At 35.0% G+C, this 12490-nt stretch overlaps 1 protein-coding gene across 1 annotated transcript; it reads right to left on the bottom strand.

The window, feature by feature from the left end:
* Positions 1-5990: 5990 nt before the first annotated feature.
* On the bottom strand, positions 5991-8785 carry uqcrfs1 (ubiquinol-cytochrome c reductase, Rieske iron-sulfur polypeptide 1). The gene is given in 2 exon segments (NM_001103194.1): positions 5991-7132; positions 8536-8785. Coding segments are annotated over 2 exon segments (822 nt in total). The 5' UTR covers positions 8747-8785; the 3' UTR covers positions 5991-6521.
* Between the last annotated feature and the right edge of the window lie 3705 nt (positions 8786-12490).

Raw genomic sequence — 12490 nt, 5'->3', positions numbered from 1 at the left:
TTGGTGGCTTTATCCTCTCCCAAACTCCAGGTCAGCGGCTGAACCAGTAAAGTTCTTCCATTGAAGCAGCACAGAGACAGTAGAGCTTCTTTTCCCAAAGTCTATGTCTGATTGAAGCTCAAGGCTCAATCAGATCGCTGCTGGAAATGTCGGCAACACACCCTTGTCTTTTCTGTAATTGTAAAATTATAAAGTTGAATATAAACAACTTACCTGTTCTACATGTCTTTGCCTTTTGGAAACGTATGGAAACTGAGGTAGGAGTTGATGCTGATGTTGCACATTGCTGAACACAGCAGCGGTAGCCAGAAGTACTGTCCTCACGTCTTTGAAACAATCCTTTCAAACCCCTTGATGAATCGACTGATCTTCATGGATTTAAAACGCTCCAGTGTCTGCGTATCTGTTTTAGCAATCTGTAAAAAGCGGTGACCTTCACAGCCAATCACAGTCATTTCTGTTGAGCACTGGTATTTACCATGGCAAATAAGTGATGTTTAAGAATGCGCTCAGCGCCGCTTAAATGTTAGCGGAAAATGTATGTTTTTAAAACTTGGTACTGGGACAACACTATTACAGGCAACACGAGGGTGTGCTGCAGAGGAATGCATTGTTTATAGCTCACCGGGTTACATATAGGCTGAAGCAGAGAAGCGTCTTTATGGTGCTTACCTGGTGTCATGAACAGAAGTCTAGGAAGACACTTATACATGTTACTCTCAAAGAGATTACGATTTTGTTTGATGACTAATATGCTTTTAACTGTTTAAATTAAACTTAACTAAAATATATTAAAGTGATGTTTACACAATTTCGGCATTTTGAAATTGTAGCAACAGCTGGAGGTTTGTTGTCCACAGCATGTTGTTGCAATGTTTACAGTACTGATCCTATACTTCTGGGTTTCTTCCCACCGCAGCCTCGCTTTCGTTCTTTAAAATGACGGCCGCGTGAAATTAACGTATTAAGGCTCAGACATTTTTGTTTTCCTCCATGAGCCGTAATATTTTAAGAGCTAAATGACTTTAAAATGTGCATGGAAATTTGAGGTCTGTCATGGGATAAAGATGGATTTGTTAGCATTACAGTAATTCTCAAATAAGATTTAAATTATGTATTACTCGTGATTATACCATTTTTGGTTCACTAAAAAATAAAAGCACGCTGTCATGAAGATGGAACAGATTAATAAACAGACTGAATGATATTAGAGGAAAAGATGCAGCCATTAGCAGCCATTCTTAATAAAGAAAAGAAAACTCATTACTATGTTAAGTTATGCAAAACAAGTTCAAATGAACTACAGGGAGCCTAATAAATCTTTCATCGTAATCTGATCACCCCTGAGACAAATGGAGGATTATAACATTAATGTGACACATCAGATAATAGGATAGCAAATCAGAGAGAATTTTAAGATAATTGTCTTGGTTTTCTTGTTCCACCCTCACAGTCACACACTCTCTTCATAGATAACGGATTCAGCATCTGAACCATCACACGCTTCCTCTACAGGCTTTGTAGCGATCAATTCAAACTATGGAAAGAAATGAAAAAAATCAACAAAGCAGCAGCATAGTGATATGAGTGCAGAATGCCATATTGTGGCCATCGTCCGGCATTTTAGCACTTTCATTCTGTTGCATCAGAAAACAAATAAAGCATTTTAATCAACTAGCCTTTGTTACCACACTAAGAATTAAATCAAGTTATTTGTCAAAACAAAACAGAATCGCCCGCATCCCCCATTGGGCTGATTTGTATTGTCCCCACTGGGAGGTTGTGCATTATGCAGAGCAATTGTACAAGCAGATGTGCATCTTAAACTAGTAGAATTCAAAGGAGACAAGTGAAATTAGTGACTGAATAAACAGTGTTGCAAGACTCTAAGGTTATTAACACAACATTTGCTACTTGTTTTTTTTTTTTTTTTATGTGGTCATAAACAATACAGTACCCTTATTTTTACACTGTAAAATAAAATATGACTAATTAGTCGTGACAGCATGTTTTAGTTCATTGTAACATATTAAACGAAGTTAATCATATTCTAACTTAATTTTTTAAGTTATTCAAGCTTTTATTGTGGTCTTTTATTTATTTTATTTTTGTCTGTTTTTACTGTTCTGCATTGTTTGCCTCGTTTGCCTATTAGCGCTTTGGTACTGAGAAAAGCACATTATAAATAAAATGTATTATTATTATTATTAAGCTGTTTTAAGCCCGTTTATAATATAAGTGAAGTTTCACAAACTAATTTCGAGAGGAGCACATGATGTGATTGACTGCAGCTGGCCACTCATCTACACGCATTAGCTAACCAACCAGATTGATCCAAACTCATTATAAGTACCCTAGTTAGAACTACTCCCTTAATTTCGTTAACCAAAGAAACCCCCCCATCCACCCCTTCTCCTCCTAAACCACAGGAAGCTCCCGAGGACCACCTGATCTCGTACTCCCCTCACATGCTCTATGGACCAGGCGGGAGCCCTGGGCTCAACTACCTCCGAGCTCAGGGGCAGCACGCCAAACCTGCTAACTTGCTCACAGTTGTCAAACATTATCTGTGTGAACTCTTGAAGTTCAATGGACTCATGAGGTTAATTTGATTCCGTTTAAAGATTAAGGCAACAGGATTATTCTTTTTTTTTACAGTGTACTTTTTGCCACTAATTTGTAAATAACATTTATATTGTTAACTTTTTCTCACAAATTCAAATCCCCTTCTGTCTTGTGTAATGTATTTATGCACCATAAGCTCATGTAATTTAATTTATCTTGAATTGTACATACCATGTACAGCTCATTCTAATTCTTTTTGTTTTGCATTTTAATATTAGCCTTTATTTTGAAAGGCTACTGTTAAATGTACTGTAAATTTCAGTTTATTTTGTTTGTTTCATTGATATACTAGTTTGTTGTAGTTTGTAGATATATTGTTTTGTTAGTTTTAGTTTAGTTAAGGTAAGGGTTATTTACTTTTAGTTTTAACAAAGATAAAAGAACAAATTCAGTGTCGACCAAAGCAAAGTTTAGTATTTGCACAACTTACATTAACTCTTGTTCAAGTAATAAAGGTAAAATAATAGTGGTCCAAAACCACACAAATGCAAATTTCATCCACTCCTGGCTGATTTTGAGTCCTAATTTGGCCATAATAGTTTCTGAGTTTCAGCAAGTAGAATGGTTTTTGATGACAAATCTTATTCTGATGCACATTTTGGGAAAATACTTAAATAAATAAATCAATACACTCTGGGCAAATTTACTACATCTTGTTATACTCCGGATGAAAACGTTTATATATAAAAATATATATTTTTTTGCCATAAATCTGTTAAGCATTTTCAGTCTTGATCAAAACTACAAAATTGTTTAAAAAAATTACAGAATTTTAACTCTTTAATTGACAAATTCATTAATGATGTAAATGATTCTCAACATCAAAAGGGAGCCATGAATAAATACCAGTCTTTATTTTGTTTACTACATGTAGTTCTGAGAGATGAGATGGATGGTTTGATTTCCTCAGATGCATCAAATACACAAAGGTCACTGTCACACTCTCAGACACACATACACACTTTAATTTGCTGTTATACTTCATAAAACTCCACATAAAAATCATCCCACTAAACTTTTTTTTTTTTTTTCACAAACCTATCTAAAAGTTTAATGGTGCCAACCGATGCTAAACAGTAAACATTACAAAATTGTATCTTTTCCCAACAGGAAAAACCAGCAACAATTAAAATGTTGATTATATGCATTTTGTGATGGTTTAGTTTTCATGGTTTTGCAAATGCGAAATGTGGTTATAATGGAAGCTAATGGGCAAAAATAGTCACCAACAGTATAATAGGGAGAAAAAATTAAATTAAATGCTGCAAAAAAACTAACAATACATCAAAGGCAATGCCGTTACTAATCTTTTACATGTCCAAGAAACATGTGAAACTTAAAGTCCACAATTTCTTTTATATTAAAAATGTCATTTTTCATGTTATGTGTTTTTTTCCCAACAAATCAGTGACATAATTTGTAAACTTGGCAATGAAAGAGTTAAAATCCTGTATTTAAAAACAAACAAAAAAACATTTAGTAGTCTTGATCAGGACTGAGGTTGATTAACAGATAATTAATAATAGATAATAATCTAATGCATTTTTTGTTTAATTTAGTGGATGTTTGAACAGAGCAAGGGTTAAACTAATAAAAGAAAGTAAAATGTGAAAAATATTTCCTTCCGACTGACTTTTTGCCCAGAAATTAGTCCAATAAAGTGATTGCTGTTGGATACTAAATAAGTATGTTGGAGCCAGGGATCTCCGTGATTTTCCGCTGATACACAATGGTACCCTGACAACCCCCGGGACCTCGTGATTTTATCAGTCAGGCCTGAATGTCGGCCAAGCTGCTGGCAGCAAGACCTGGCATGAGCTGAGGACTCCAGGACGACTGAGCAGGTTGCATGTCATAAGTAGTGGATGCTCAGAGGAAGGCAGAGAAAACGGCAATCAAGTGAATTAAATATATTAAAATACCCAGAGCTTGCAAGAAAATGAAATCAGTGAATGTTCAGGCGATACCTAGATGCATTCAGTGAAAAAGATGTTTAAAAAAAAAAAAAAAAAAAAAAAAAAAAAAGACAAGCTAATAGAAGTAATAGAAGTGGCACAATCATAAAAAGGCAAACCTGAATTGTTAGGTTACACAAAATGTTCCAGATGAAGCGTATGCTTTGTGCCCGAGTCAAGTGGCATCAATATGCTGGTATGAATTAACGGTTTCACCTCGAAGGTCTACTGAAGCTCTGTGCAGCCCAGCAAAGGAGCATATCAACTCTATTAACCCGCAGACATGTCCGACGCATTTCTCAGACATTCAAACACAAATGCACCCACGGAGAAAAGCTACTCTATATGATAATATGGCCCTGAAACGTCTATTCAAATAATATCTGGATGAGAGGAACGCTACTGTTTACCTGTCTTTGTGTCGCCTCACAAGAGCACATTACAAGTATATAGCAATTGACTTCATGTGGAAACTCTGGGTTTCTGAAAAAATAAATAAAAAAATGGCAGAATAGTAAACGCATGCAATTCATATTGAGATTCCAATTCAAATGTACAAGATGCATTAGCTTCTTAGCTTTAAGTATTTCATGTTTAATTGATGCCACTTCAATCACGTGAAATCAAAAGAACGACTTTCATTCAAGACAAACTGTCCTGTTTTGCTTTACATATTGAGATTATTAGAATCAATTTTAACCATTGTGCATCCTTATAAACATGTATTTTATTTGTATGTTAAATAAGGATTCTCCATATTTCTAGTCAGAACAAAATAGTATACTAGAATACTTGTTGCGATATTTCAAAATATGTCCCAAATTGAAAATTACAACCCAGTAGCATTTAAACAAAGTTCTTACATTATTTAACAAAAGGCTTCTGTTTTGTTGGCAAGGCCTCAAAATGTTGAATGATAAATTAGTGTAAAATCTGTAGTCCACTTTTTCAGAATGGCCTGTGAGCTTTTTGTTTTCTACTTTTAAACACTAAAAGCTAATTGAGGAAGAGGGAAGAGAAAAAGGGCTAACGCCAATAAAATCAATTAATGTTTTGTGGCTACCTGGACTAGTGCTGTGGGAGTAATCAATGACGGTAGAAGCATAAAAATAAATAAATAAAACATTGTTTGCTTTTTTTCCTTTGTAAACATGTAGCTTTAAACTGATGCACACTCATTAAATAAAACTGTTCCTGAATTTGAAATGGCTGCAGATATCAAGTCAGTATGGCCCGTAGAGCAAATAAAACATCTTGTTCTTGTTCAGTCTTTGCTTTTTAATGCGTTTAAAATCAATCATGATTACCACAATCATCATATTCTCACATGCATCATAGATTTGGTTTTATCTTTTTTATGTCTTAAAATAGATTTTTAAGAAATGTAAAAGACAGCATGAACCTGGTGAATATTTTTTTCAGCTTTACTAAAGTGGTTTACCCACAGACAATCAGGAACAGAACATTCAACGTGTCCATATTTCACTCTTTTTAATGGTTTCATCTGAAACCTAGCCTCAAACAGTTATTACATTTACCAATGACAAAATATTGGTGCAAAAGCTATTTCATTGATTATGTATGGTAAACTGCACTTTGTTTTCCACCTACTCCCTGCACACATCACCCACCTGACTTTGTTGTTTTTGCCAACATCACTTTAACAATTATATCCTACAGATCTAATTTGTTCCTTATCTGAAAAACCTGCAATGCATAAAATTAGACAACCCAAGTGACTCCGTTAAACAATTTGTATATCGAGTCTGAATAAATAGAGCTGAGTGAAGATTCCATCAGATAAAATACATTTTATTACTTACAATTAACCTTTGTTACCCATCGAGTCAATGCAGATAGTGTGTCTGAAACAAGATGAACAAAAATCAAACACGCAAAGCACACGGTCTGTGTGGATCATAGTTAATGTAGTACAGTCCTTTATCCTACAACCACTGTGTCGTCATCTGGGAACTCATAGTAGGGCACCTCCAGATTGAGCGGAGCAGGGCCTTTCCTGATGCGACCAGATGCATCATAATGAGAGCCGTGGCACGGGCAGTAATAACCGCCGAATTCACCGGCATTAGCAATAGGCACACAGCCCAGATGGGTGCAGACACCAATGACGATAACCCAGGACGGGTTCACAACACGGTCTTTGTCGTGCTGAGGGTCCCGAAGCTCAGCGAGATTGACGCCAGCCTCAGTCTCGATCTCCTTCTCTGTTCTGTGGCGGACAAACAGGGGCTTCCCTCTCCATTTGAAGGTCATGTTCTTACCCTCAGGGATGTCTGCCAGCTTGATTTCAATCTTGGACAAAGCCAAAACGTCAGCTGAGGCACTCATAGAGGACACAAACTGTGTAACGACTGTCTTGGCTGTATAGACTCCAACCACAAGGGTAGACCCCGTCATCAGATAGGAGAAGGCCCGCCGGGCATCACCACTCTCTTGCGACTGCTTATTTGGGTTCAAAACTTCTGGCCGGCGGTAGTCAGAGAAATCAGGGATCTTGATGTCTGTGTGAGCGAAGCGTACTGAAGAGCGAGCTACAAAATGGAAAAACAAACAATAATAACAGAACTAAATAAACAGATTAGAAATACTAAAAAATGTGCATTGAATGGCACATGAAATAGTAGCAGAACAATAAACCGACATACGGCCCTATGAGTTCCACGATGCAAATAATAATAAAGCAGATCCCATATAAAACAGAGGTAAAGTTGGTTTTATATTAACACATTTATTCAGTGACAACTCCCTTTATTGTTTACTATAGCACTTAAAATATTCGGTCTAAAATAACCTGCAAGTGTGATTTGAAAACAACATTAACACTGTTTATTTGACTGTGAACAATGTTGTACTTTTATAGTCATTGGCTGCTAATATGATTTCACTATACAGATTTTGCAAATAATACTTTTATGAAATTATATTATTAAGGAGAAAGTCAGAATGTGCGGATATAAAACCAATTTTACCTCTATGTATAATATACATGTTTGTGTGTGTGTGTATATATTGTTTATCATCATTATTTTATATAATATAAATAAACATAGTAAATATAGTGTGGCACATAAATCTTTTCTGAATATCAAACTACAACTTGACAAATCTCTGAACGAATAAATTGCAGACACCTGTGATGCTCATGGTGATTTCAGTGTCACTACAATGACAACATGAACACATGCATATCTCAAGGCCTGATTTAAAAAGCCACCTTATGTTTTATATATATATATATATATATATATATATATATATATATATATATATATATATATACACACACATACATACATATACAAGTTTAAAGGAAGGGAGGTCACTGTGGCTGTGAATGTCGAAAACTTGACAAATGTCCAGTATATTCAGCTTAATATTCAACTCCGACGTTGATGAAACATAACATCTAAATATCTATTTGCAACAGAAATCCACATCAAAAATTTGTAACAAGAGGCCTGACGTTGTGTCATATAATAAACCCAATAACGTTACCTAACGTTATATTTAACCCAAAACCATAAATGAAATGAACCGAATTCTAAAACGTACTTAATTATTTTATTATAACATTCGTAATTCGTACAAAGTGAGGCTAAATGACAATTATTTTTTTCCCCCCCAAAAGACAGACATTGATTTACTTCTAGTCTTAGCTGCTGCAAGGACATTAGCAATGAAGCTAACGGATGTAGCACGTGAGCTACTGCTACTGCCGTTTTGTTATATACGTTGGTATTAAATAAACTTTGCAATAATAATACTTCGGCATTAGTAACGTACAACACTACAAAATTCTTGAGACACTTGACGAAGCACATCAACGTTAATCATGAGAGTTCACTGTGCCCTTGAGTGCGCGCTAGCTGCACGGCCTCCTCTTGCTACAGAGACCGGGAATCTCGAATTGACTGAGGCCCGCTATTAAACTCACCGTTCAGGCTGGAGGACACGGCGAGGCCGCTCTTCGCGCTCTGACCGGACAAGGACTCCCGGCACAGGAACGGTTTCTTCGTGTCCACGAACAGATTATCACTCTTCACGACGACGCCGGCTATGAGAGGCTTTAGTGGACCTGCCACGGCATAATTTGTAGCTTGCAGGTACGGGGAAAAAGTCCCCGAACGGGCAGCAATGGACATCATGTTTGTCGGCTAGCAGCGCTCCGTCGACCTTCCCGGTGTATTCTAGTGACACAACTGACGCATGCGCAGTCCTGATTTCAACGGTCACAGTCACGGGGTGTTGACACGTAAGAAGTTTTCTTCCTCAAACTTTTACTTGCATCTAGCTTCAAAAATCTAATTAAAGAGGTTGTTCACCAAGTTACTTCTATATATGGAGTATAAATGTTTAGATTATTATTTTTATACTATAACGGTAATTCGATATACCAGAGAATTACTAACTTTTTTATTTTGTATGGAAAATATTTTAGTCACGAACAAAAATTTTCGCATTCACAGCCTTCTTTTTTTTCCACATTTTATAATAAAAATGTATATTTTCATTAAATCTCTTAGATTGGTTAAAAACAAAAAAGTGATTCTTGGATTATTATGATAATTATTTTGGAAATATCACAGATAAGTCCTTCTTTCCTTTTGCTGTATTTGTGTTATGTATGTGTGGCTATTTAGTTTTTAATTTTTGTTCCTGTTTTTAATGTTTACTGTTTGATCTGTTAACCTATTACAATTGCTACTATTATTGACTTGTTTGTGTAAGGTCAAAGTTTGTGTTTGTTATTGAAGTCAATAAAATAAAATAACTTAATAAATAAATAAGAAATTACCCCTCAAACTTTTTTCCTGCATTTAAATCAAATTAAAAATTTGCTCACCTGGTTGTTCCTATATATTACCATGGTAGTTACTTTGAGTTTGGATAAATGTTTGCTTAATCATTACTTAACAGATCAGAAGTAAAAAAAAGTTGTATAGTGAAGCATCTGACATGTCAAAATAAAATAAAATGAATAAATAAATAATTATACATTAAAAAAAAGCATTAGGAAATTGAACATATGTTTGTAAAAACAATATAAAAATGTGCCTTTACAAAAACACATTATTAAAAAACAACGATATAAAAACAATGATTGTTCTGAATATTTATTCATTTATTTTCATTTCGACTTTCCTTTATTAATCTGTGGTCGCCACAGCTGAATGAAACACCAACTTATCCAGCTTATGTTTTATGCAGCAGATGCCCTTCCAGCTGCAACCCATTACTGAGAAATGTTCTGAATATAATAATAATAATAATAATGATAACATTAATGATAATAATGATAATAATAATAGTTTTTTTGTTAATAATATGTTTTTTATTTATTAATTTTATAAGGAAGTCATTCATTCATTCATTCATTCATTCATTCATTCATTCATTCATTCATTCATTCATTCATTCATTCATTCATTATTTTAATCATTCATTCATTCCTTTATTTATTTAAGGACAACTCAACTTAAAAAAGTGAGCAGCTTTGTGTTGGTCAATGTGGCACTTTTGCATTTTCAACTTAAACCTATTGCAAAATATTTTGCACTAATTATATGTGTTTCTTATGAAATTGCTGGATTTTACAAGTGAAAATTCAGTCAAAAATTTCTGCGGTCAATAGTGTGGCAATCGCTCTCAAACTAAGCAGCTCTATGATAGTCAACTTGTAAAATTGGTTACCAACCTGAAAACAAACCATGTGGGGAACTCTTTTTTGCCCTCACATTAAACTCTACATCGAAAGGATTCCCACTGAGTGACTGGATTTTGCCCATGAATTTTTGCCATGGAGCTGTGAATGTGACCACAAGGCAGATTTTCCTCCAAGGTTCCTTCTTTCATTTAGTCTTTCACTCCCTACCATGGCAGTACCCAAACATTTACGAACTGGATTTGCATACTGCTGGATATTACAAAAGACTATTTCCATGAACATTTCCTGAAGCAATCCCATTTGTATGTTCCTGTTTATCTACACTGACTGGGTTACAGCTTGTCAAGTTCTCGCAGCCCATTTTAATAAATCCAGTAAGTATGTCTGATTTTACTGCCTGCTGTTGCCACGGCATCAGCTTTGATCAATGTGATGCGGTTTGCTTGCAATTGAGTCCCAGCTATTTGAGGCCACAATTCCTTCTCTGTCAACTGAAAATAAACTCTATTGACACTTTTAATCTATGAGTATGCAGTTTGGCTCGGGCGCTCTCCATACTGTATACGCTGTATCACTCTTGACATTTGCTGTTTCTACATGCCTGCTTATTACGTTTATTAGAAAAGGACATCTAGTTCCAACTAGAGCTCTAATTCTTCACAGAGACAGAAGTAAATTAAAATGCATGTGAATGATTTCAGAAAACAGGCCCAGAAAAGTTATCCACATACATTCAGATGCCTTATATGCAGTTTTGAAATACTTCATAAAAACTATAATCAGGCATGAAGCATATACACACCAAGGTTATTAGTGTGTTGCAATGTTATAGCACTGATAATAATAACAATAAAATAAAAAATAAGTTCACTGCTATAATAAAAAAAAATCCACAATACATGAAAAATTATAACTAGCTAAAATAAGGCACAAAAAATTAAATCAAATGATAATTAGCAAAATAATTGTGTTTATAATTACACCAGCAAGCAATTATTCTGTGCTGTGGTAAAAAATTTGAAATGCATCTGTTTAGAGAAGTACCTGTAGATGGCGTTTTTACTTTTATTCATTTTCTTTTTGGCTCAGTCCTTTTATTAACCAGGAATCGCCACATCGGAATGCACCACCAACTTATCCAGCATATGTTTTACACAGAGGATGCCCTTCCAGGTACAACCCAACATTGGGAAACACCCATACATCATCTCATTCTTACACATACTCAATGGCCAATTTAGCTTATTCAATTCACCCGTACCACACAGAAATGCCAACTGATTCAACCGGGTTCGAACCAGTGACCTTCTTGATGTGAGGCAATCGTTTCACCCTTTGCATCACCGTGACGCCCGGCACTTTTACAGACAAACAGAAAAAAAATACATAAATAGTAATTTGCCAAAAAAAAGTATGTTTATTTACATACATGATCTTTAATATGAAAAATTCCGAATTATTCTTTTTTTTACATTTATTTGTTTAACTATTAATAGTTTTTGATTCAGTGTTTGTGTATACAATTATTTTATTTTGATATCACTTTGTCCAAATTGCACATTTTAATGACTATGTAATATTGAAACTACATATCAATTAATTATTTTAGAGTATCAGTAGACTGTTTGCTTAAACTCTACTGAAACCACTCCACCATTAGACATTTTCCAGGCTATAAGAAAAATTGTAACATATCAACATTTTGGCCCAATCCCAATTCTATTATTGTATTATTTTTGTCCTTCATATTCCCCTTGCCCCTTGAGTGTGAAGGGGAAGGGGTTCAAAATGTACCCCCCAAGACATGGAACAGCACTACAACATCTGCACACATCATCATATGTCATCGCAATCTCTTGCTTTATATGAGATCAGACGATCATGACTGCTGTAGTTATTCTAGTTGTGTTGCTTTTGGGCATTTATCTTCCGAAAATCACTAAAGGCATATATCATGTCATCATACTATATAATGTGGCTATAAACTTGTATCTGTACTGTGCACTTACACCGTGGCCATATCCATCTATGTAAACAAATAAAAACAACATTAACATTACACCAGACACTATAAAAAGCTCATTCCCAGCCATTAGACTTATCAGACAGGGTATTCGAGTGTCATTGAGTGACAGAATGTTGTGGGGCTAAATTTTGCAGTTTTTATTTTAGCTGAGTTTTTTAAGCATGATGGTGAAATACAAGCGCTATTAAGAATCCATTA

This window comes from Danio rerio, chromosome 7 (assembly GCF_052040795.2).
Source record: "Danio rerio strain M-AB ecotype USA chromosome 7, GRCz13ab, whole genome shotgun sequence".
NCBI lineage: Eukaryota > Metazoa > Chordata > Actinopteri > Cypriniformes > Danionidae > Danio > Danio rerio.
This window is presented reverse-complemented; position numbering and strand designations above follow the sequence as displayed.